Source organism: Ictidomys tridecemlineatus, chromosome 2 (genome assembly GCF_052094955.1).
Source record: "Ictidomys tridecemlineatus isolate mIctTri1 chromosome 2, mIctTri1.hap1, whole genome shotgun sequence".
NCBI classification, from domain to species: Eukaryota; Metazoa; Chordata; class Mammalia; order Rodentia; family Sciuridae; genus Ictidomys; species Ictidomys tridecemlineatus.
Window position 1 is genome coordinate 127,367,265 of NC_135478.1, and position 27,936 is coordinate 127,395,200.

At 31.8% G+C, this 27,936-nt stretch overlaps 2 protein-coding genes across 4 annotated transcripts in view; one reads left to right on the top strand and one right to left on the bottom strand.

Moving 5' to 3' along the window:
- The window catches only part of LOC101964337 (sperm microtubule inner protein 7), a 174,086-nt gene that overhangs the window by 67,301 nt on the left and 78,849 nt on the right, over nucleotides 1–27,936 (bottom strand). The window lies entirely within an intron of this gene.
- The window catches only part of Zpbp (zona pellucida binding protein), a 103,649-nt gene continuing 75,771 nt past the window's right edge, over nucleotides 59–27,936 (top strand). For 2 of the 3 annotated variants that reach the window (XR_013435026.1, XM_005337547.4), the window contains exons 1-4: nucleotides 59–262; nucleotides 2,182–2,262; nucleotides 14,826–14,951; nucleotides 22,702–22,851. Coding sequence is in view for 2 of the 3 variants with exons in the window: in XM_005337547.4 (XP_005337604.1) it covers nucleotides 139–262; nucleotides 2,182–2,262; nucleotides 14,826–14,951; nucleotides 22,702–22,851 (481 nt within the window). In the remaining variant the exon portion in view is untranslated. The remainder of the gene's footprint in view (nucleotides 263–2,181; nucleotides 2,263–14,825; nucleotides 14,952–22,701; nucleotides 22,852–27,936) is intronic. The other variant, XM_021734722.3, reaches the window with a different exon arrangement.

The following is a 27,936-nucleotide window of genomic DNA, read 5'->3' on the forward strand; positions in this document are numbered from 1 at the left end:
TACCGCTCCGGCGGAAGTGGCGGCGAGTCCGTCCGGTCCGCCTTCCGGTCCACCGCCCGCCAATTTCCGGCGGCGGGTGAGCGCGCGTCGCGTAACGACCTTCTGCGTGGAGTGTAGGCAGGCGGCGGCGGCGTATGGATGGAGGCCTCTGCCTCTGGCCGGGCGTGGCAGACCTGGCGGCGGGCCCGGGCCTCGGGCTTCCCGCTCTCCCGAGCCGCCATCCTCCTCTTCTCCGCCTTTCTTGTGCGGGCGCCCCCGTCAGGTGAGGGTCGGCGGCGCCCGGTGGTCTAGCTCTGCTGGGCAACCGTGACTCCACCCTTGATTACGTTTTTCCTGTGTCACGTGCACCCGGTTTATATAAGCACTGTACTTAATTAATACCTGACCAAAAAAGTGTATTTTATGTAGAGGTCGTACAAAGTCCCTGTATTTGCAAAGAGGAGCGAATGACTGGGAAAATTAATCTTTTGAAGATAGAAGAACACTCAAACACCTGGAGTTAAAAGTTTGAAATTTAAACTGAATTAATAAACTCCTAAATTAAACCCATGGTTCATTTACTGGCTTTATATTTCTTTGTGAGTTCCATAATGTATTGTCCTGAGACAATGTATTCCATTGTATGTGTACTGTGATTTTAAAATATCCGTGATACAGGAGCTCCCTCTATTGGCTGGAGATATAAAATGCAGAATATGCTGAGTGTTTTTTTTTTTAAGTTTTGATATCTGAAGAGCTGACATGCTTTTCCATATTCTTACAAAATACATTTATGATATTTCAAAATAACATGAGAGAAACAAATGCTGAAAAAAGTTAAGAGTATAATCGAACTGTTATTTAACTGGAAAGATTTGGCTACTTTATTTTTGTTTATGTATTCTAGACTTTCTTAAAAATAAAATCCAAGAATTGATGAATGAAAAGCACAAGAGAGGCTTCCTAAAATGCTAACACTTGTTCAAATAAAGGAAAATGAAAAAATAAGATCTCCATGAAAAATGTAGAAGGAATGTGGAAGTAATCATGGGATAGATGAGGTGGAGAAAAGAGTGAGTGAGTGGAGATTTACAAGATATGCTAAACTCCAGTCATTTGGAATCCAAAAATTGATCTATGAGAATATCCAGTGTCCTTTATTTGCAGGATTAAGATATTTTTGAAAGTGGTTCATGGTTTTGTACCTAATATGAAAGGAAGTGTTTTCATTTAAATATCTTCCTTGTCTTTTTTTTTTTGAACCACTAATCAGACCAGACCAATGAGAGTATAAGAAGCAGAATAAGGAGTCAATATCTTTATATGTGAACCATGAGTACTAAAGGCCATGTATTTATATGGCATTTTATAATTTATACAAATTCCATTTAGTCCTACAGTAACTCTGTAAGGTAGAATTATTGTCCCAGTTCCAGATGAGAAAAGTTAGGCTCCTAAACTTTAAAGTGGCTTTCTTAAAACCAGTATGTGGTGGGATTTAAACTCAGATCTTCTGGCTTTTAATACCATTTTCTTTTATTTGTGCTTTACTTCTTTGTTGTTAGAGAGTACTTGGGTACAATGCTTTGTAATACTGTATTTTTATATTGATTTTCTCACTTGTTCTGTTCTCACCATTATTCCTTTCAAACGTGTTTATTCAAAAATGAGGGATATCAATATATTTCACAATTATTTAATAGTTGCCATGTACATGGTATAATGCTTTGTTTTATTTTTTGATAAGTTTATATAAACACTGATACTTCCATCAATTGAATGTATAATAGATAAAATTATATTTGTCCATAAACAACTATAATAAAATGTGGAATGAATGACATAACACAGGTGGTAGTGATATCCTGATATCCTGACAAATACGAACAAACAGGAGTTTTGAAAGAGGTAGTATTTGTGATTTGGGTCTTGAGGGATAGGAGATTTGGAATTTAGAAAGTAAAACAGTGTTCTAAGTGAATGTGAAAAAAGCCAGAAATGAGATGTAATAGGGAGAAGGCAGTAGGTAGATTAAACTCATTAGGGCACATGAAGGTGAGTAGAGTTGGAAAAGAGATATGAGATACAAGAGGAACTGGATTTATGAGCTTCACCTTTGTGTAAGATCAAGTGTACTTTAAAGTTTTAGAGTTTCCAGTGAGGAAATTTGTTAACCCTTTGCTTTCTTTTTGCCTTTCATAGTTGAATATTTGGTTCGATTTCCAAGAACTTTTCGCTTGACCCAAGAGTCAGTGAAAATAGTGGGATCATCAAGTTTTCCAGGTATTCTTATATAGACTCACAATAATTTTAAAAAGTAACATTTGTTTACATTTTTTCTTTTTAGTTATACATGACATTAAGAATTTATTTTTGACATATCATACATACATGGAATATAACTTGCCATTTTTGTGATATAAATTTTATTAGTGTTTTCCAAAAGGCTAATGTTTCCTAGTTCTCCTGTCTTCTAAAGTTCATGTCCTTCTACAGAAATGGATTAAAGTTCTTTCCATATAGTTAGAGTCTTTAAAGTTTAATTTTTATGCTATAATGACATAAGTATGCAAAGGATAATTCTAAAATTTAGTTAAAGTTGCCAATATTGTTTTTGCTTATTGTAGAATGCTAGCTATAATATTAAATATGGAAAATTTAAATATGCTAAAACATTTTAAATGAGATTTTGGATTTGCAAAATCTTATAAAAGTCACATGAGACACAGAAGCCACAACTTTGTTTTTGCATTTTTATCAGGGTATAAATTCATTTTCCATAAAATTGGTGTGTTGGCAATGTTAGATAACATCCCCACTATCTTACATCGCATTTTCATCACTCTGAATAAAAACATCATACTCATTAGGTCATCACTTTCCAGCCCCTGGAAACAACAAATTGGCTTCCTGTTTGTGTATATTTGCTGATTCCAGACATTAGTGGAATTATAATTGTAATTGTAGTAGCCTTTTGTGTCTGGGTTCATTCACTTAGTTTAAGGTATTTGAGGCTTATCATGTTATACAATATGTAAGTACTTCCTTTTTGCAGTTGAATAATATTTTATTTCGTATAAATGTTTGTTTTCCTTTCTCTTAGGCATTTTCCTAGGGAATTTGCTAGAAAACAGATGATTCTATTTTTAACATTTTGAAAAACTGCCAAACTAATTTTCAAAGAGCCTGAACTAGCTTACTTTCACACTAGTAATGTTAGAGGGTTCAAACTTTCCAACATCCTCACCAATACTTGTTACTATCCATCTTTTTTTGTTTACAGCTATCTTAATGTGTATAAAGTGGAATCTTGTGATTTTGATTTGTATTTCTCTAATAGCTAATGATTTTATGTTTATGGCCATGTGAATACCATTTTGCAAAAATGGCTATTTAGATCTTTTTCCTGTTTTTAAAATATTTTTGGTTGTTGTTGAGTTATAGTGTTCTTTATATATTCTGAGTGTTGTACACATACCATACAAATGATTTACAAATATTTTCTCCAATTACGTGGATTGTATTTTAACTTTATTAATGTATCTTTTGAAATTTACATTTTAAAGTTTGATAAAGTCTAATTTCTATTTTTTTTCTGGTACTTCTGGTGTCATATTTAAGAAATTATCACCTAACCAGTTGTGATCATTAATGGAGCAATAATTTCCTTATATGTTTCTTCATATGAGTTTCATTGTTTTAGCTTTTTTATTTAGGTCTTTGATCCATTTTGAGTCAATTTTTATGATGCAAGAGAGAGATCAAATTCCTTCTTTAGCATGTGGTTGTTACCTAATTGTTCTAGTACCATTTGTTGAAGATACTATTTTCTCTGTATTTAATTGTCTTGGCACCCTTCTTAAAAAATGATTAGCCATAGTTTATGAGTTTTACTTATGAGCACCATTGATGTATATTAATTTTTGTTCTGAATGTTTTGTAGTTTTCAGTGTACAAGTCTTGCATTTCTTTTGCTAGCCTTATTTCTAAATATTTTATTATTTTGATGCTGTTATAAATGGAAGAATTTTATTTAGTTCATGGATTGTTCACTACTAGAAGTACAATTGATATTTTCATTCATATATATATGTTTCCTCATGTCAATACCTTGTTGGCTATTGTTGCTTTATAATAAATTTTTGAGCTATGAAGTGTAAATCTTTAATAAATTTTTTCTTTTACAGAATGTTATGGTTATTCTTGCATTTCCATATCAACTCTTGATTTAGTGTGTCAGTTTCTGCAAGAAATCCCTTGGTCTTAAAGTAGGAATTGCATTGACTCTGCAGATCTGTTTTTGTCATCTTAACAATTTTAAGTATTTTCAATCCAGGAATATGGACTATCTTTCTATTTAAGTTTTCTTTAATTTCACTTTATGATGTTTTGTAGTGTTCAGTGTACAAGTTTTAACTTTTCTTTTGTTCAGTTTTTTTACTAAATATTTTACTACTATTGATGCTGTTGTAAATAGAAGGATTTTATTTAGTTTGTGGATTGTTCATTGAAAAATTGTAGAAATACAGATGATATTTTGGTCATATCCTGCCATCTTGCTTTATTCATTATTTAGCTCTATTTTTAGGGTGGTTCATTAAAATTTTTTTGACATCTGCAAATGGAGATAGTTCTATTTCCTTCCTTTCCAATCTGAATTCCTTTTATATTTTCATGCCAGCTTCTTAGGTAGAACCTCCAGTTCAATATTGATGATAACAGATATCTTTGTCTTGCTCCTGATCTTAGGGAAGGAAAAGTTTTCAGTTGTTTTCATTAAGTTGGATGGTAGGTATGAGGTTTTTTTGAATAGATGTCCTTAATTAGGTTGAGTAAGTTCACTCTGTTCAGTTTTACAATGTGTGTGTGTGTGTGTGTGTGTGTGTGTGTGTGTGCGCGCGCACGCGCGCGCAAGCGAGTGTATGTATGTATGTATGTATGTATGTGTAAGGGAGGGAGAGAGAGTGTTAGATTTTGTCATATTTTTCACATCTATGGAAATGATCATTTGTTTTTTAATCCTTGCTTCTATTAACATGTTGCAGTATATTGACAAATTTTAGTATTCTGAATCAGCATTGAATTCCTGGAATAAATCTTAGTTGACTGTGATATATAGTCCCTTTTTTATTAATACTGCCAGATTTGGTTGCCAGTATTTTGATGATTTTTATACCTCTAGATTCATAAGGAAATTTGATCTGTAGTTTACTTGTGATATCTTCATTTGATTTTGGTTTTAGAAAAATATTAGATTTGTAGAACAAGTTGGAATGTTTTCCCTCCTATTTTTTTGAAAAAGTATATGAAGGATTATTGTTAATTGTGCTTTAATCTTTTGGTAGAATTTACCAGTGAATCCATCTGGTACTGGATTTTTCTTTGTGGAAGTTTTTTGAATACTAATTTAATCACTGTGGTTGTTTTAGGTCTGTTCAGATTTTCTGTTTCATTGTCTTCAAATGAGAAATAAGCTAGTAATTGAAGACCACTTGTATGTGGTTAGTTCCTTTCTTTGTTGCTACCAGTATTATATTTTTGTTTATAGACTTAATTATGTACCTGTGTATAAATTTCTTTGGGTTAATTTTAATTAGAGTTCATTGAACTTCTTGGATTTGTAGATTCATACTATTCATCCTTTTGGGGATGTGTTTATCATTATTTCTTTAAATATCTTTTGTGTCTCTCCCCGCTCTTCATGGAGCACTCATTATTATGCATGTACTCATGATTTGATGATTTCTCTCATGTCTCTAAGTCTTTATTCATTTATCTTTATTTCTTTATTCTTCAGACTGGATAACCCCAAATTGTTTGTCTTAAAATTCACTGATTCTTCTGTCTGATCAAGCTGTTGATTCCTTTTAGATATTTTTTTTAATTTCAATTATTATATTTTTTAAAATTTATTTTTTTAGTTGTAGCTGGACACAATACCTTTATTTTATTTATTTTTATGTGGTGCTGAGGATCGAACCCAGGGCCTCACACTTGTTAGGTGAGTGCTCTACTGCTGAGCCACAACTCCGGCCCTCAATTATATATTTTTTAAAGGGAGACAGAGAGAGAGAGAGACAGAACTTTTTTAATATTTATTTTTTAGTTTTCGGTGGACACAACATCTTTATTTTTTTATTTTTATGTGGTGCTGAGGATCGAACCCAGCGCCCCGAGCACACCAGGCAAGCATGCTACCGCTTGAGCCACATCCCCAGCCCCAATTATTATATTTTAATTGTTCTTTTATAATTTATATCTTTGTTGATATTCTCTGTTTAGGGAGATGATCATCTCATACTTTTTTTTTATTTCTTTAGACATTGTTTTCTTGTACTATATTTAAAATAGCTAATTTAATATGTATTTATGCAGTAAGCCCAATATTTGATCTTAATTTTAGGGAAAGTTTCAATTAGCTGCTCTTTTTCTATGTATGTAATTGAACTTTTTTCTATTTTTTTTGCATGTTTATGTTTTTAGTTGAAAACTGAAAATATTAATTATATAGCAAAACAACTCTCTAAGATTCTTCTTTCCTCCCAGAATATGATGTTGTTTGCCTATCTTTTTTGTTTGTTTAGTGACTTTTTTAAACTAATTGTGTAAATTATTTATTCTTTACATGCATAACCACTGAACTTTCTGAACAGTTGTCTTTGGCTAATGATTATATAGAACTCTAATTAAACAGCTTAGTCTTTGCTGAGGTCTATGTGTACATATTGTGGATTGTATCTTTAATTTTTAGTGTCTTTTATTTTTAGCTATGTATTTGACAGTTCTACCTTAGCATTGACTTTATGCTATGTAGAATCTCAATTTCAGTTAGAGGTGAGAACATGAGGCTTCTTGGTATTTACTGAGAGGGCACACATCCTGGACATACATACAGCCTGGAATATACAGGTTTCTATTTTGTTAGGAATGTGTCAGTTTTCTTACTTCCTGTGGAAATGTTACTCACCAGATTTTTATCTTAAGCTTTTGGTTAACTTACTAGTTTCCAACTATCCTCTACTGTATCAGGCAGTCACAAAGTTAAGGGAAGATAGCCTTGTGAATGGGGTCTTTCAAGAGATTGCTAGACAAGTCTAATAATGACAGTTCTCTGGGAAGGAAGTTTTGGAGTTATTTTGATCTTGTCTGCCCCTTCCAGTGGTTGTGAGGCTGATGGTTCTCACTATAATTTAAGACTTTACTTTCAAGAATACTACAGAGATTGTGAAGACAGCAAAAGAGCAAGTTAAAATGCTTTAAGAGCACCATTTTTTCACAAGTATGTTGTTTCGCTAGAGCTTTTATAACAAAACACTACAGACTGAATAGCTTATACAACAGAAATAATCTCACAGTTTTGGAGGATAGAAGTCCAAAATCAGTTGCTGTAAGGGTTGATTCCTTTGAGTACTCTAAAAGAAAGATCTGTTCCTTCTTCCTATGTCTCTTCACATTGCCTTTCCTCTATACTTATGTGTCCAAATCTTTCCTTTTATAAGGGCATCATTCATACTAGATTTGGACCCAGCCTAAAGATTTAATTTTGATTTCCTTTGTAGAATTCTATCTACAAATAAATTCACTTTCTCAGGGAGTGTGAATTAAGACTTCAACATATGAATGTGAGGGTGATGAGAGGAGAACAATTCATCCCACAACACTAAAATTCAGTTGTCTTGGGTAAATTTTTCTTACCTTGCTTAAAGTCTTTGATGAATTTCAGAGTTCTGAAAACTCTTATTATTATTTATGAAAAAAATTTGGAACTCCTTACTCTGCCACGTTTGTTGATTTTACTAGCTATAACTTTTAAATCTAGATCATAAATAGTTATTTATATCTGATTTCCTTATTATTTCATGTTATTGAATAATATTAAATTTGTTCTTTAAATGATATAACATTACAATTCAGCAGATAGTGTTTTTACCAGAAGTAGAGTATTTTAAATTTCTTTTAGATTGACATTTTGCTAGATGTGTATGCTGACTGCCTGCTTTTTTATGCCTGGAGTTTCTTCTGTTGTGCAAGGTTTCAGCATCTATCTCTATTGGCCATTTTTCTGTTCTGTGATCCTTTTTTTTAACTTGTTCTCATTTTACTTGCTCTGTTAATGTCAGTTAGTTTTCTGTTTTTATTCACTCATGTATCCATTTTGTCAGTGAGCATTTGTTTACATTTTTTGTGGCATTTTCACTTAATTTCATTTCTTGGTGCATATGATAACACACACACACACACACACACACACATATATATATGTGTGTGTGTGTGTGATATATATATATATATAACTTGTATAAAAAGTTTCTGGGCCTGTTGTATCCAGGAGTAGTTGATAAGTATCATATGACCTTACCATTCTCCATCTCACTAAGATATAGGTCTTCAAAGTGTCTGTACCAGTTCATATCTCCTCCAGAAGAGTTCAAGGGATCTCATTTTCCCACATACTCACCAGCATAAAATATTATCCAATTTTTCCATTGTTTGCTAAGCAAAAAAAGTTAAGCTGCCTCTGTTCATTTTTTTCTGCCTGTTTTCAAATGAGTTATTTCATATCATTTATATTCCATTATAAATCCATCATTGATTTTCTTTGTTGGAATATCTTCTTCCCAAGTTCAAATCTGTTAAGTTTGTTCATTTGTATAGGATTGAACAGAAATTGTTAATATTTAATCATCTGAGTTTAGTATTTTTGTGTTTATACCTTTGCCATGAAAATAGTTTCTCACTATAGAACTCAATAACACGATTAATAACTTAGACTTAATTGACATATATAGAATATATCAACCAACATCAAGCAGATACACTTTTTTTTCTCAGCAGCACATGGATACTTCTCAAAAATAGACCATATAGTATGCCACAGGGCAACTCTTAGCAAATACAAAGGAGTAGAGATACTACCATGCATTTTATCTGATAATAATGGAATGAAATTGGAAATCAATGATAAAATAAGGAAGAAAAATTCCTACATCACATGGAGAATGAACAATATGCTACTGAATGAACAAAACAATGGGCTACAGAAGACATCAAGGAGAAATTAAAAAATTCTTAAGAGGTAAATGAAAACATAGACACAACATATAGAAATCTCTGGGACACTACGAAAGCAGTACTAAGAGGAAAATTTATTGCATGGAGTTCATTCCTTAAAAGAAGAAAAAGCCAACAAATAAATGACCTCATACTAAATCTCAAAGCCCTAGAAAAAGAAGAACAAATCAGCAGCAAATGCAGTAGAAGGCAAGAAATAATTAAAATCAGAGCTGAAATCAATGAAATTGAAACAAACAATTGAAAAAATTGACAAAGCTAAAAGTTGGTTCTTTGAAAAAATAAATAAGATTGACAGACCCTTAGCCATGCTAACAAAGAGAAGAAGAGAGAGAACCCAAATTACTAGCATACAGAAAGAAAAAGGCAATATCACAACATACTCTACAGAAATACAGAAGATAGAAATTATTTTGAAACCTTATACTTGAATAAAATAGAAGATAATGAAGACATCGATAAATTCCTTAAGTCATATGATCTGCCCAGATTGAGTCAGGAAGATATACACAACTTAAACATATCAATATCAAGTGAGGAAATAGAGGAAACCATCAAAAGATTACCAACCAAGAAAAGCCCAGGACCAGACAAATATACAGCCAAGTTTACAAGATCTTTAAATAAGAACTATTACCAATACTCTTCAATCTATTTCAGGAAACAGAAAAAGAGGGAGTACTTTCAAATTCATTCTATGAAGCCAATATCACCCTGATTCCAAAACCTGACAAAGACACCTCAAAGAAAGAAAACTTCAGACCAATATCTCTAATGAATATAGATGCAAAAATCCTCAATAAAATTCTGGCAAATCGGATACAAAAACATAAAAAAAGATCATGCACCATGATCAAGTGGGATTCATCCCCGAGATGCAAGGTTGGTTCAACATACGGGAATCAATAAATGCAATACATCACATCAATAGAATAAAGATAAGAACCATATGATCATCTTGATAGAAACAGAAAAAGCATTTGACAAAATACAGCACCCCTTTATGTTCAAAGCACTAGAAAAACTAGGGATAATAGGAACTTACCTCAACATGTAAAAGCTATCTATGCTAAGCCTCAGGTCAACATCATTCTAAACAGAGAAAAACTGAAGGCATTCCCTCTAAAATCTGGAACAAGACAGGGATGCCCTCCCTCACCACTTCTGTTTAACATAGTTGAAACACTGGCCAGAGAAATTAGACAGATGAAAGAAATTAAAGGGATACACATAAAAAAAAGAAGAACTCAAATTGGCATTATTTGCTGATGATATGATTCTGTACCTAGAAGACTCAAAAAACTCTACCAAGAAACTTCTAGAACTAGTAAATGAATTTAGCAAAGAGGTAGGATATAAAATCAACATCCGTAAATCAAAGGCATTCCTGTATATTAGTGACAAATCCTCTGAAAAGGAAATGTGGAAAACTACCCCATTCACAATATCCTCAAAAAAAAAAAAAAACCAATTTGGGAATCAACTTAACAAAAGAGGTGAAAGATCTATACAGTGAAAACTATATAACCCTAAAGAGAGAAATAGAAGAGGACCTTAAAAGATGGAAAGATCTACCTTGCTCATGGATAGGCAGAATTAATATTATTATAATGACCATATTACCAAAAGCACTATACAGGTTCAATGCAATTCTGATCAAAATCCCAGTGGCATTCCTCATAGAAATAGAAAAAGCAATTATGCAATTCATCTGGAAAAATAAGAGACCCAGAATATCTAAAGCAATTCTAAGCAGGAAGAGTGAAACAGGTGGTATCACTATTCCAGACCTTAAACTATACTACAGTGCAATAGTAACAAAAACAGCATGGTACTGGTACCAAAACAGGCTGATAGACCAATGGTGCAGAATAGAGGACACATAGACTAGCCCTTATGTTAGACAAAGGTGCCAAAAGTATGCAATGGAGAAAGGATAGCATCTTCAACAAACGGTGCTGGGAAAACTTGAAATCCATATGCAACAAAATGAAATTGAATCCCTATCTCTCACCATGCACAAAAGTTAACTCAAATGGATCAAGGATCTAGGAATTAAACCAGAGACTCTACATCTAATAGAAGAAAAAGTAGGCCCTATACTCCATCACGTGGGACTAGGCCCCAACTTCCTTAATAAGATGCCTATAGCATAATAATTAAAACCGAGAATCAACAAATGGGATGGATTCAAACTAAAAAGTTTTTTCTCAGCAAAAGAAACAATATTTGAGGTGAATAGGTAGCCTACATCCTGGGAACACATTTTTATCCCTCAAACATCAGATTGACTCTAATCTCTAGGGTATATAAAGGGCTCAACAAGATAAGCACCAAAAAAAACCAATCAATCAATAAATGGGCCAAGGACCTGAACAGACACTTCTCAGAAGAGGATATACAATCAATCAACAAATATATGAAAAAATGCTCATCATCTCTAGCAATCAGAGAAATTCAAATTAAAACTACTCTAAGATACCATCTCACTCTAGTAAGAATGGCAACCATTATGAAGACAAACAACAAGTGCTGGTGAGGATGCAGGGGAAGAGGTACACTCATAAACTGCTGGTGGGACTGCAAATTGGTGCAGCCAATTTGGAAAGCAGTATGGAGATTCCTTGGAAAGCTGGGAATGGAACCACCATTTGACCCAGGTATTCCTCTTCTTGGACTATACCCAGAGGACCTAAAAACAGCATACTACAGGGACACAGCCACATCAATGTTTATAGCAGCACAATTCACAAAAGCTAAACTGTGGAGCCAACCTAGATGTCCTTCAATGGATGAATGTATAAAAAAAAATGTGGCATTTATACACAATGGAATATTACTGAGCACTAAAAAACAATAAGATCATGGCATTTGCAGGGAAATGGATGACATTAGAGCAGATTGTGCTAAGTGAAGTTAGCCAATCCCCAAAAAACAAATGCCTAATGTCTTTTCTAATATAAGGGGAGTGACTCAAAATGGGGTAGGGAGGCAGAGCATGGGAGGAAGATTACCTCTAGATAGGGAAGAGGGGTGGGAGGGAATGGGAGGGAGAAGGGGAATTGCATGGATGGTGGAAGGAGACCCTCATCATTATACAAAATACTGTATGAAGATGTGAATTTGGTGTCAACATATCTTATATACACAGATATGATAAATTGTGGTATAAAGGTGTATTAAGAATTATAATGCAAACAACAACAACAATAATAATAATGCTCATGTAAAAAATAAATAAATAAAAATTTTAAAAAATAAAATAAATTAAAAGTATATGTTTATATACAACTAAAAAAAGAAAGATTATATTCTACAGTCTTTATAGAATACAATTCTAAAATTGTATTCTATAATTCATTGTCTTAGTAATAAACTTTCTGCAATTTACATGATAATAATTCTCAATGGTTATTAGCAGAATAGGTAGGGGTAAATGCAGGCTCATTACCAATATGTATGTATGTATGTATATATATATATGTGTGTGAGTATATATATATATATATATATATATATATATGTATATATATATATATATATATGAATTGGAACTTAGATTTATGCTTCATACCAAATACAAATAAATTCTGAGTTGAAAAAATAGGTATTGGAGAAGAGAGAAGCCAGTATGTGATGTTGAGGAGGGAAAATTTATGGGGTAAGTGCTTATTCAAGAAGTTAGAAAAGAGAAAAAAAAAGTTTCAGCTGAGAAATATAGGACAGAAAAAGAAGAACAGAAATTCATGAGACCACAATAAAGTAGTACAGTTTAATGGAATCAAAAACTTTTTTTTGAAATGTTAATAGATACATTTTTGGTAAATTTTTTATGAGAAAATAAAGTACAAAAAAGTGTTGCAAATGAAGATAGTGAAATTAAAAAAATCATTACGATCTGAAAAAATATTATCGTAATAACTTTAATAACTAGTTTAAATATAAATTTCTAAAATAGCTTCCAGTAAATTACTTAGTAGACTTATAACCAAGTAAATTCAGCCTTGTTAATGCAAAAAATTTTTTCCTATTCTCTTTTAAAAAAAATGTACCAGGAAAATAAATTACATATTCCTTCAGAAAAAATTTACAGATAGGAGTCTTCCCAGTTCATTTCATGTGGCCATTATAATCTTAGATCTGATATTCATCATAATTATAATAAATATTGAAAATGAATATGAAATATATCATAATAAATGCTTAAAGTGATAAAAGAACCAAGAGTAGTATAAAGAAATTACACACATTTCCATTTTTGAACATAGTTGCAAGGAGCCTAAGAAAATGTTTGTAAATTATATCTAACAATAATTAAGTAAAATAGCATGACCAATTTCATTTATTTCAGGAAAGTAAACTTTTAATATCAAGGATTCATTTAAATTCGTTGAAGAAGGAATAAGCTATATGATGACCTCAAACATATAGAAAAAGTTTAAAATTCAATACCAATTTATGATAAAAAAAATCACTTAGGAGTTTTCAGAACCTGTAAAGGGATATACACATGTGAATGTACTTTCAAGAAGCATCATTTTTTAATTTTTATTTTTTATTTATATACGACAGCAGAATGCATTACAATTTTTATTACACATGTAGAGCACAATTTTTCATATCTCTGGTTGTATACATAGTATATTCACACCAATTCATGTCTTCATATCTGTACTTTGGATAATAATGATCATCACATTCTACCATCATTAATTACCCTATGCCCTCTCCCTTCCCTTCCGACTCTTCTCCCCTATGTAGAGTTCATCTATTCCTCCCATGCTCCCTCTCCCTAAAGAAACATCATGTTTTATGGCAAAACTTTAAAGGCAGTCTCTTTAAAGTTAAGAAAAATTTTCATTTTCAGAAACAATATTAATTTTATTTATTTATTTATTTTAAATTTTATTTAGAGACAGAGTCTTGCTGAGTTGCTTAAAACCTCACTAAATGGCTGAGGATGGCTTTGAACTCACAATCCTCCTGCCTCAGCTTCCAGAGCTGCTGGTATAATAAGCATGCACTACAGTGCCTGGCTAACAATTTTTATTTTAATAAATCACAAAAATCTTTGCATATGGTGAATCAGTGAAGAGTTAGCATTTTCTAAAAGCTTACTTATCAGTGAATGCAAAACAATTGAATCTTTACAGTGTTCCTTTTTTATCTTCTGAAGAGTATTATTTTTACTCATCATAATTCTTTAAATTTTAAAGCAGGATGGGACATAGTGCTTAATATTTAAAGTTAAAGCATGTTTTTGTTTACTTTTATGGGTTAGAGATAGTGTCTGTGGATTATTTTATCCAGTGGTTTGTGTTATATCATTGTGAATAATGTATTATTCCTCCAATTTAAACTATTTATAACCTCTGCTCATGTTTAATGACTTTATAATACACATCAAGTCTAGATAAAGAATCATATTAATTTTGTGTAATTTAAGTTATACTCTGAGGGATATAGTCAGTATATGTGAGCTCTGAATAAAAAGTACCAGTGCATTATGTTCATGTTGAGGACATAAGCTTGCATGCTCACACAAACATATTCACTAACACACAGATGCTCACACATATACACAAGATACATTGTGTTGTTTTAATGTTAGTTACATAGTTGCAGTGAAATTTAGCTCATATCATCAAGTAATAGAAAAAAATAATCCAAAGAAATATTGCAAAATATTGTTACCTAGTCTATAAAAATATAAGGCACATACAGAAAGAAAGAACATAAAATATTATTGGAACATTTTAATATTTTATTTTCAGTGAAAGTATATGTCATGCTCCATCAAAAGAGTCCACATGTGCTATGTGTAACCCAACGACTGCGAAATTCCGAACTGATAGATCCATCATTCCAATGGCATGGGCCGAAAGGAAAAATTGTTTCAGGTAGGATTTTATTTCAACTATCATAATTAAAAAGATGAATCTGAAATGTACTCAGAGCTAAAAAACAATACTTATATCTCACCTATTTATCTATTTCTTCAATTATTTTTCTTGTAATTTATTTCTGGATAAGTCTACCATTAGATGGTGTTACTATATTTTACTTTTCTTTATTCCACATAGATATACCTGAAGATTGAGGTATTTGGAGAGTTCTCTAAGCATCTCTGTTCCAAAAAACATTGTTTCTTCATATACAAATTAATTTATATATCTGACTTCCTTACCATTTTATCTATTCACCTTCATATTTTAGTTTAAATACATATTTTAATTTTATTCTAAATTTCTAATTTGATAAAAGCTTATATATATATATATATAAATTATATATATATATATAAATTAGATTTTTTTAAAGAGAGAGAATTTTTTAATGTTTATTTATTTATTTATTTAGTTTTTTCAGTAGACACAACATCTTTATTTTATTTTTATGTGGTGCTGAGGATCGAACTCAGCATTCCCTGCATGCCAGGAGAGCGTACTACTGCTTGAGCCACATCCCCAGCCTTAGATGGTTTTATTTATTCTCTTGCTGGTAGAATGCACTAATGAATTTCATACTAAAGATGTGTTTGATGAATTACCTAATCATTTTTACATATCCTCAGCAGAAAGGTGTTTTTTAAAATTAGTTTTCTTTTCTTTCCTTTAAAAAACCATTTATAGATTAGAGATAATACCTCTGGATTAAAATCTCCAAGATTACATTACTTATCATAGATTAAGGAAAGTATAATTATTCACAGTCTTCCTAAAGAGGCTTTTGTAGGAAATATTTATTTTGTAACATGTTTTAATTTATATTTTTATTTAATTGAGGGATGTTCATTTTCATAATACTAATGTTCATCCTAAATAGTTCAAACTTTAAAGAATTAATCTCTTTAGGGGAGGTGTTTTTGGTTCTTTGAAAGTGAGTTATCTACTATCCTGTAGTCAGTGACTATGTGGTAGATGCCATTGTGCTGGGTTTTGTGGGAGATAAAAATATCAGATATAACTTCTGCCTCATTACAGTAACATAGAAGGAACAGTTGTACCATGTACTCACGGAATCAGAAGAAGTCAGTAAAAGAAATTCTAAGAGTTTTGGTAGCGGTAACTTATTTAAATCAGTGAAATGGTTCAAGTGTAAAACCACTTGATACTGAAAATATAATCACATTTTGTTTTTGTTGTTTCCTAATAGCAGCATATAATATAAAATTATAATTTAAATACATTCTATATTTGCTATTGAAACTGTTAAGTTGAAAAGTAGAAGCATTTAAATGTTGAATTTTTCAATTGTGTTTGTTGGTTCTTTGATTTGGAAATTGAAATTTGAAACATTTTCTTCTCTTAAGTTGGCCAGGTTTTGTTTGCAGTTTATACCACAAAGTATAGTATGTAATTCAATTTATCCTTTAGGAGTAAGCAGTATTTTATTTTACTTTGTGGTTATTTCCAGGTAAGGATAAATCACATCAATATAGTGTTTTTTTATGTATATAAAAACTATTGTCATAGAATTCTAATATTCTAACTTGGTGATTGTGACATCTTATAGTTCATTGTCTACCAGGTTTTAAAGTTTATTAATCATACGGTCACTTTTATTTCAGAAAGAACAGCTAAAGCTTTAATTTTCTTACAGTTTGTAAAGGAGAAAAGCACCTTTGGACTGTAGCTTAAAGTATACTGCACTTTAGTTATTTCCTCAATATTCTAAAGATAGTTAGACTAAAACTGAACCAAAGAAATTATATGATTATGTAATTAGTTGTATATTCCTTTGGGAAAAATATTCAATTGTTTAGATATGTTGTGAAATGTGGGGGACGATTCTTAGATTTGGTCAGTCTGTCTCTTATTCAAGTATTCATTTACAAAATAATGCATATCTTCTGAAAAGTTCTGTACTTCTCACTCTAACCCTGATAGTCCTCTGATGAATTATCTCTTTTTGGTGTGTCAACTTTTCCACTTTTCTAAATGCTTACACAAATGTATATAAGCACATGCACACATTCATGTGTTTGGTTTCCCTTATAACCTACCCTTACCATTTTTAAGAATAATATAGATTATACTTATTATATTTTAATTTTATATTTTGAAATATCTTACATATACAAATGTTTATAAGATATATGGAAGTTTTGAAGCACAGTAACACAAACATCCTTTAACCTGCTGTTAAAATTTAAGATACACTATTAGCAAGACTGTTGGACTTTTTGTCATTTCCAAAAATTATTTATCTTCTAATTGATAATTCATGCCCTTGCACCAAAAGCTGGCAGTTTACCCCATCTCTATCCCCTAATAATAACTCTTCTCTGTTTATATAGTTTGGCTTTTTTAGATTCCATGTATAAGTACCATCATGCATATATGTCTTTCAGTGTCTGGCTTATTCACTTAACGATGAATTTTATAAATATAATAATATGTATATAAGAGTTACTATGTATGAGATAGTATTCTAAACAATTTACACATTCTTTATTTAATTTTCACAATAACCTTTTCCAGTAAGTACAGCAATTTTTTCTCCATTTATATATTGGAAAGAAAAGGCATTGGTTGAATAAGGTATATTTCTGAAGTCGAAAGTGTTTGCAGTCTGACTTACAGAGTTTATAGATACAGTCTCAATGAGGAATAAATAGGATTATCACCAGTGTATGAATTTTGGTAGTTTGCAACTTTCAAGGAATTTGTCCAGCTTGTTGGATTTTTCATCTTGTCAATTTTATGTGTACAAAATTGTAGTAAAAAAGTAGTTGTAATATATTCCTATCTTTTAAATATATTCAGGTTCTATGGCAGTGTGGCCCTATTCCCTCCTGATTGATTGTTGATTCTGTCCTCTTTGTTTTTGTTCTTTCTGGCTACATGTTCAAAAATGTATCATCTTTTTGAAGGATTGGCTTTGGGTTTCATTGACTTTCTCTTATTATTTTTCTGTTTTCAAACTATTGATTTGTTTTACCCATATTATTTCCTTTGTGTCTAATTTGCATGTCTTTTTCTTTTGCTGGTGGTAGAATTCTGGATTGGCAGTCTTTTTTTTCTTTCAACATTCTAAAGATGACACTTATTTTTACTAGCATAATTTCTAATGAGAAATCTGCTGTGTTTCTTTGTCTTTCTGTGATTGATGTATCATATTTTTTCTAATACCATTGGCTTTTCATTTTTGGCAATTTGATTCTATTTTTTTTCTTTGTGGTATTGGTGATTAAACCTAATCATCACTGAGCCACATCCCAGCTCTTTTTATTATTTTATTTTTATTTTTTTCTTTTTGGATTTTTTCAAACTTTAAGCCTTTATTTAGTAATTCAATATCAAAATACAAACAACAACAAAAAACAACAACAACAAAAAAACCACAGAATTCTTTATTTTGGCCGTTTCTAAATTGTCATTTCTTACACTATTGCTTCTGCCATTATTTTTCTCTTCTCCTTCTGAGATTTCACTCATGCCTTTTTTTAAAAAAAGAATTTATTTGTTTTTAGTTATACATGACAGTAGAATGCATTTATGCACTTTGATATATCATATTGTTTTATTTTGAGACAGTATCTTGTTATGTGGCTTATGGCATTACTGAGTTGTTGTGGCTGGCCTCAAACTTGAAATCCTCCTTTCTCAGCTTCCTGAGTTACTGGTATTATAAGCATGCACCACCATGCCCAGTGATTTGATTCTTTTGTGTATATTTTTGTTTGGTTGTTATATTTTTCTGCATGTGTTTTCTAAGCTTTTTGGATCTGTAGTTTGACATCATTAGTTTTTGAAAATTCTCAACTGTTGTGTCTTCAAATACCTTTGGCCCCATTCTGTGCCACCACATCTTCTATAATTCCCTGATATTCTATCACACTTACACAACCCTTTCTAATATAGTACTGTAGATTTCATATTTTCTTTTTTTCTTCTCCTTGTGTTTCAGGAAACACTTTGAATAAGTGTATAGTTTTATTGTTTCAATTAATCATTTCTGTACTTTGAATTTCTCTTCTAAAATTACTTAACTGATATTACATATTGTCTGTTTTCCAGTATATCTTTTGTCACATTAACTATTTTAAATTAATCATCAATTATTTTTATACCTATGCCATGAAAGAGTCTTGTCCTTAGCATTGCTTGTTATCTTGTGAATGTGCCAATTTTTTGCCTTTTCATATGACAACTTTTATTGAAGTTGGACATTTTGACTAGGAAAGTAGATATTTTTCTGCTTTGAGATAATCATCCTTTAATGTTAGGGATGTGTTAATTTAGTAAAAAGTTTTTGGACTTTGATATTGATTGTTGCCATGACTATATTCAGTGCATTGAAATCTTCAAATACCCTTAAAATGTTTAAGGTATAGTTGGATTCATTAGAATTTTTTTTCTAGTGTGTAATCTTTCCTTGGATTTCTTATTTTGGACAGATGCCCAGAAAGTCCTTCTTGCAGCCCTGCCAGCATTATTCCACTGCTTTCTTTTTTTAAAAAAAAATTAATTTTTTTATTAGTGATTGATAATTCAGAAAGAGGGACATTCTCTGAATTGATTCAGTTTTAATCTTTGACAAGCATAAGATCTCAGTTTCTTGGGAATTCTTCATGATTGCTCTGGGTCCTCCTCCAGCTGTAATTCTGACCTAGCACTTCTTCCTGACTTTTTGCCAAGGCTGAAACATTTTTTCCTACTTCCTGTTTCTTGAGCTGCAACAAGTTTCTCTAGCACTGTAGGTAACAGTTTTGTTTCTCTCTGTATTTAAAAGCTTTATTCCATTAGGAGGTGTGGGGAAAAGTGTGTGTGGGTAGAGTTTTGGCAAAACCTACATTCTTCTAGCCAGCTCCTGTAGAAAGCTTGTTTCCTTTGATCTTTCTGTTTGCACGGGAGGAGTTTGTGAATGAAAAACTTATAACATTGCACAATTTTCTAGTGTGTGATCCCTTGAGGGTTCATTTTCTTACATTGGTCTTCCCTTGGCTTTTAATAACTCATCAAAAAATTTTGGCTGAATCTTATTACCATGTTAGTCAAATTTCTGTGGCTATGACAAAATGCCTGACACAGACACTTAAAAGGAGGAAGTACTTATTTTGACTCACAGTGTTGGAGGTTTCAATTCAAACTCAGTTGGCCTGTTTGTAGGCCTTTGGTGAGGTAGGGCATCATGGCCAGGACATGTGGTGAAACAAAGCTGTACATCTCATGGCAGCTATGAAGCTGAGTGTCACTTAATAACCAAAGTTAGCCTTTTCACCCCCAAATCCATTAAGCTGTGAATCAAATATGAATTAATTCATTGAGGTCAAAGTTATAATGATCTAGTCATCTTCCCAAGACCCCATTTCTGAACCCTGCTGCATTGGGGACCAACTCCTCAACGCATGAACTTTGTGGGGTCATTTTGGATCTAAACCATAACCACAATTTATGTAGCAGCTGAAAAAAAAAGCTCAGATTTTGTTCTAATTTTAAGCCCTATCTATTCTCAGATATGCCCTACCACCTCAATTTCTTTATAAATCAAGAAAAACTGTTAATTGGCAGCTTTTCCTTGGTCTTTCCTTATTGTAACGATGGGTTTGTATTGTTACATTCATTTTCCTTTTCTGAGCTGAAATCAGAAGTATAAACCTATTTCAAAAATAATTAGATATAATTAAGTTAGCTTAAATTTTGTTAATTTTAGAGCTTTAAGGCATGGACTTCTACAGATCTAGTTCAACTCTGAATTTTTATATAAGCTAGAAAGGAAGAATTACTAACTAATGAAACATTAATATTGAATATCTGTTGCTGTATATGTTCTTAAACTGTCTTATCTTATCAATGTCAAGTACATAGCACTTGGGTTCATGAATTTCCATTTAGACTTAGTCACTTAAGGGTCTATGAAATGATCACTAACAAGCAATATTATAGAATGAGTCCTTCTATAGAATATGACATTCTCTGGATATCTTTTGAAAGAGCAATTTTTAATTTTTTTAATAGTCAGATGGCATTTTATTATAGTTTTAATGCTACTTAGTTTTCTGTAACTCATAATATTTAACATTTGTAGTAGATATTTAAATCAATATTTTGATACATTTGTTGATACTTTTTGTGTGGCAAACTTTCATTTCAAATTATTGCCAAGAAATATATGACCTCATTGATGATTTCTTTAAAATTTACAGGAACTTTCTGTTGTATTAATGTGAGGTGATTGGTCTGTTGAAATAGATATCAAACACTTGCAAGCTCTATAATCTATTTTAGATGAGTTAACATGTTAACATTAATATGTAATTTTTTATTAAAAGATATTCATGAAAAAAAGCATTGAAACAGAAATATATTCTAAATTTATATCACGTTTTTCAGCTTCATCCAGAATATAGAAATGGGAGTTCTCAAGGCATATTGCTCTATGTAAATTGCTTGAGGGTGGGTATATCCATCATTTCTCCTTCAATATCTGAAGCAAGGCTTAGCATGTATTAAAAACTCAATCAGTATTTATAAAATTAATTAATAATGAAAATTTCAGCATTAAGAATACTCATCTTTGTCTTAGTTTGAAGAATTTTTTAACTTAAAATTTACAAGTATTTAATCATTTAATTAAAATAGCAAAAGGTAGACATCCATTTCCCAAGATAATTCTAATAAATGGAATATTAAATTATTAGGTAAATTTTAATACCTAGAATGTTTCTGATACAAAAGTGTAGTTATAAACTTTTAGAATAAAATATTACTTGAAATGATAATGTATAGACTTTGCAGATACCTTCATATTTATTATAATTGTTACATATAACAATTCTATGTAGACTGTCAAATATCATGATTCTTCATTGTACAAATGAAAGAGTTGTACTTCAGAAAGATTAAGTAGTTAACAAGATTAAGTAGTTAACAATATTAACAAGTAGACTTCAAAGCCAGGGCTTAATACCTTAAAGTCACATTTATTTATTTTCTGTTTTACAATAATAGCTTTTTTCTGATGTGATACTTCATAAGATATGTTGAAACAAAATGGGAGTTTATGTCCTGTTCTGTGACTTGGGCAAGTCAGATGATCTAATATTCTATATGTTTCTTTTTCATCCCTCAAGGTTATAACTCAATTTTTTCTTTACACTCTGTGTAGTGACAGAAATATTTATTAATGATAATATTTTGTTAGCTTTTCTTCTATTGTTTTATCGATTTCATACACAGTTTGTAAGCTTATTGAAGTCAGAAATAATTCATCATTTAAAATATGTAGTATTTTATAGTATATATAGATATATACTATATAAGTAACATTATGTATTTATTCTGTATATAATATATATAATTCATGTATATGTATATACATTTAATGTATATGTGTATCTATATATACTATATTTCTGATAGTGCTCTGCTCAATGTAAGGGTTGAATTGTGAACTCATTATGTTCATTACATTGTTAGTGTCTTAATCACACAGTTGATGAACTTTGATTAGTGAAAAGCTGAAACTAAGGAGGTCAGCCTGGCACCCACTGTAAACAAGTACCTGAAGCAATGTTTAGCTCTGCTCCCAACTCCTTTTAATGACTGTGTAGATAAATTTTGGTGGTTTGACTCTGCTTAATAACTGTTTTGTATTTTTCCTGTCTTATGTAATTTAAGCAACTATATCTTATTGCTTTATTAGAAAACAGCACTGCACAAGTAACATCCACAGGAAGCCTTATATTCCAGAACTTCGAGGAGGCTATGAGTGGAGTTTACACATGTTTTCTTGAGTATAAACCTACTGTGGAAGAAATTGTTAAAAATCTTCAACTAAAATATCTCGTATATGGTAAGAAATGAATTTAATTGTATATCATTTATTTATTTTTTCTTTTTGGTACTGAGAGTTGAACCTAGAGTCAGTCTACCATTAAGGTACATTCCAGGCCTTTTATTTATTTATTTTTAATTTTGAGACAAGGTTTCACTAAGTGACTCAGGGCCTCACTGAGTTGCTGAGGCTTACCTGGAATTTGTGATCCTTTTGCCTCAGCCTTCTGAGCTGGTGGATTATAGGCATGCACCACCAACCTGGCTTAATATTCCTTAATGTTTTAAAATACTTAAATATTTTAACAGTATTGTTTTAAATGGAAATTGCTATTTTGATCTTTTTAAATTAAAATGAATCTGCCATGCTTATTTTACTTTGTGTAGTTTGATGTGGTTGGGGCACAGAATAGTTAATGGGGCTTGGTTTTTTTTTTTAAAGGAGAATGTCATGATGTATATACATTTAAGTTTTTTAATGAAAGTAGGGGCTGTATAAATTATGTTTTCTGATGATGATGTTGATTTATTGTGTACCACTCTTAAATTCTAAGTATCATTATTACTAGTACACTGTCATTTACTAAATAAGTATTAGGTAGCACATTGTATATTCCTTTCCTAAAAGTTTGATTGTTAATGCACAGAATTAAGAAAGGAGGAATGCACTTGATTTTAGCTTAGAAAGACTCAGTTTGGATTTCTGCTTTATAGAACTATGAGATAATAAGTGTGCTATTTAAGCAATTAAATTTGTGATTATGTGTTATAGTAGTGTTGTGTTTTGGATATAAAGTGTTCCCCAAAAGCTTATATGTGCAACAATACAAGATGGTTTAGAGGAGAAATGATTGGGCTGCGAGAGCCTAAATCTAATCAGTGGATTAATCTCCTGATGGGGATTAACTGATTGGTAAATGAAGGAGGGTAGTGTGTGGCTGGAGGAGGTGGGCAGTGGGGGTGTAGCTTTTGAGTATATATTTTGTACCTGGATAGTGGAGTCTTTTTCCTCTCTCCTTACTGATCATCATGTGAGCTGCTTCTCTCTGCCACACTCTTCCACTATGATATTGTGCCTCACCTTGAGCCCTGAGAAATGGAGTCAGCTTCTGCCTTTCATGGAGATAATCCTACAACTGGGAGCTAGGGTCAGAGAGAGCCCTGTGTTTTCCTCTATACCAGTTGGCATGGAATCATCATCTCTTCAGCTGTGCTGAGGGGCAGAAAGGGAATAGTTCTTGGCCCAAATACTTGCTTCATATGATTACTGTTCTGACTTTACATTTTCTTGAATAAATGTTTCTTCACTTTTTGTATGTATATCTTAATACTATAGTATGATGTTCTCTTAAGAAAAACTCCTATGTAATTATAAGAGATACACATCACTTTTTTATGTAGAACCATTTTTAGTGTAACAACAACAGATATCTTGGTCCTCATTGTTAATAGTGATAACAGTTAACTTTCTAAGAATTTTAGAAACCATGTCCCTACCATCATGAGCTTGACAGCTTCCTCATATGTGAAGACAGCTGAGTTTTACTTCTTTTAATGGAATTGGTCAGTATTTGGAAGCTTTGTATATAGTGAACCAATAGTGTTTGAATTGCTTGAACATAATGTTACAAAACCCTGGATGGGCAGAAAATACTCATTCAAAGTACTAGAAATTAATGGATGGATACTTCATTAATATGGTTTCAGATTATACCATCCAACAAATTTTTAAGAAATCCCCCACTTGGTGAGTGTGTGTGATGTCAAAAAAAGAACCTTCATGGTTACCTGAAAAGATTGCTTTTTTCCAATTATATACCTGTATAAGAAAATATTTTTATGTTCATATATCAACTTGAATGCAGAAACAAATTTAAGAATATAGTAAAATTTTATGAAACCAGGCCTTTAAAAACTGGCAAAACATAAAACAATACTATTTTCTCTCTGTTTTTGAAAAGATATTGTCCTAAAATGTTTTTATGTTATCTAGTGGATTTATTTTCACTTTTAATGAGTATATGTTTTTAAAGTTTCTATTTTAATTTCTAGTACTGTATATATTGATACATATAACCCAAATGAAAGTTTTTTTGTGATCTTCAGTAATTTTTAAAAATGTGAAGAGAACATAAGAAAAAAAGTTTTGAAGATACCTGCTATAGATTTTAATCATTGTCATCTATTTTAGATGCTGTTTCTTATAATTATAATATAAAATTTCTGTATTGTATTGATTTTTATGTCATTTTTATCATTTTCATTTTTTCTAGACTTGTTTCTTTTTTTTCTAAACTTTCTGATTTTAATTGGAGGATTTTAGTTTACAAGCTGTTGGGGGAGTCTCTGCACGTTAGTTGATTCCTTACAATGATGTAAGGGACACAGCATATAGTTGTGTCATAGATGAGGTGAAAGATAAACAATAGGATCATCAAGGGTAAAGAGGCATAGGAAGGTGATAGGAGTAATCTTTGTAAAAGATCCCTACAGTCTTCTTCACTGAGGGATTGCATGGAGCCTTCTCCTTTCTTCAGTAGTGAAAGTCCAGTAACATGTGCCATGTTTCTGCCCAGAGATGCAGTAGAATCTCAGTATCCAGTGTTAATTAGGAACTAATCAGGTGCCTAGGCATTCTGTGCCTACCAACTATAAAAAAAATCAAGCCTCTGAGAAGACAGACAGGTGTTCAGAGCTTCAACTGGGAAACAGTTTTATGATGGTGTGTGGCGGGGGAGATCCATCTGTGTAGGGAAATGTTTACTAGCCAAAAGCCAACCCTACAAACAGCCTCTACTTTCTTAGTTTCCTTTTTTAATCCTGCTATGTTAACTCTTATATACATGAGATAATCCTGTATTATCATGTGTGTCTATGTAGACTTCCACTAGGCATTCAGAAGAAAGTACTTTTGAGATAGTGAGAATGTTTTGACAGTATGTTGTTTTATATTCAGACTTCTGCCTGAGGCAATAGCTTGATATGTTGCAAATTTCTGGAAAGCAAAAGTTGCTCTTAAAATCCACAGGTAGAGAGGCACTTGCTCTGTCTGCATGTGTTATCATGAGACTTGCTCTAGTTTACAGCTCTGACTTCATGTGTTCAATTATTTCATGTGACATTTGTATGCATTATATATATTTGATATTATAAATCATGATGTATGTTTATGTATATACATGATAAATGTGTGAATTATTTATTTTATGTTATAGTTGAATCAGTGTGTGGCAGATTTATAAGATTTGTATCTAGGCATATTCTTTGTTTTCAGTGTTCTTGTTTACTCTTTGATGAACCTCTTTCTCCTGGTAACATCTTTATTTTTAGTTTATAGGATATTTTTCCTGTTTGTCCTTCATTACTTCACTGTTTTGTCTCTCCTTCTGGAACTCATTTTGTTTGACATTAGTTATCTTGGATCTCTCTTCCTTATTTTATGTTGCTCTCGTAATTTTGTTTCTTTATTACTATATGCTGTTTGAGACCATTGTGTGGTTCTCATTCCTGGTCATAGATGAAACCAGTAGATGTTTCTTTAGCAATTAGAAGCTGTCTAGTGTTTATATAAAAAACAGAAGTAACTAAGAAAGTAGATAGAATCCTAGTTTCGATAGTGTAACTTGAAAGAGTAGGTAGGAGCTTGGTGCACATGCCTGTAATCCCAGAGGCTCAGGCTGAGGCAGGAGTATCTTGAGTTCAAAACCAGCCTCAGTAATTTAGCAAGTCCCTGAGCAACTCAGTGAGACCCTTTATCTAAATAAAATATTAAAAAAAACCTGGGGATATGCCTCAGTGGTTAAGTGTCCCTGATTTCAATCCCTGGTAACAATAACAACAACAAAAGTCAGATAGTGGAAAAATGGCAGCATTCACTTCATTGTAAGTGGAGAATTCTTCTTCAGCAGTGTAAGCCAGGAGCAGGCAGGGACACCCCTCTGGTTGACTGAAGAACATTGGAGCTCTCTGTATTTGAGGTGAACTTTCTGATCTTTGGTATTGTTATGGATTACTTGTCATTTTTATATTTCTTGTATCTCTTCAGTGAGACTTGGGGGTGGGCTTGAAAAAAAAGTGTTGGCAATTGTATAACTGTAAGATGAAGAAACGTTAAGTCTTGAGAATCACATTATAGTGGTTCAGAGCACAAACTCTGGGGCAAGACTCCCTAGGTTATATTCTTAAAGTTTTTATTGGTTCTTGTTAGATATACATGATAGTAGAATGTATTTTGACTTTTTATATGTACATTGAGTATTCTTGTGGTTGTACATGATGTAGAGTTTTAGTAATGAACATAGAAATGTTATGTCAAGTTCATTCTACTGTATTTTCTATTCTCATCCTTCCTCCTTTTCCTTCATTCCCTTTTTCTACTCCAATGAACTTCTATCCTCATCCCCCATTGTGAGTTAGTATCTGCATATTAGAACATTTAGCCTTTGATTTTTTTTGGAATTTTCTTATTTCCCTGACCATGATATTCTTAAGCTCCATCTATTTGCCGGCAAATGTCATAATTTCATTCTTCCTTAAGGATGAGTTATATTCTTTTGTGTTTATATACCACATTTCTTTATCCATTCATTTGTTGAAGGGCACTTAGGTTGGTTTCATAGTGTAGCTATTGTGAGTTGGACTACTATAAACATTGATGTGGTTGTGTCCTTAGGATATAAAATGAGGAGTAGAATAGCTAGGTCTAATTGTGGTTCCATTCCATGTTTTCTGAGGAATCTCCATACTGCTTTCCAGAGTGGTTAAACCAATATTCAGTCCCATCAGAATGTCTGAGTGTACCTTTCCATCCATATCCTTGCTGACATTTATTGTTACTTGTATTCTTGATAATTGCCATTCTTATTGGAGTAAGATGTAATCAATGTAGTTTTAATTTGCATTTCTCTAATTGCTAGAGATGTTGAACATTTTTCATGTATTTGTTGACTATTTGTATTTCTTATTCTGTGAAGTGGTTGTTTAGATCCTTTGTCCATTTATTGATTGTTTTATTTGGGTTTTTTGTATAAGGTTTTTTGAATTGTTTATATATTCTGAAGATTTATGCTCTGTCTGAGGTGCATAACTATTGAAACTATTCTCA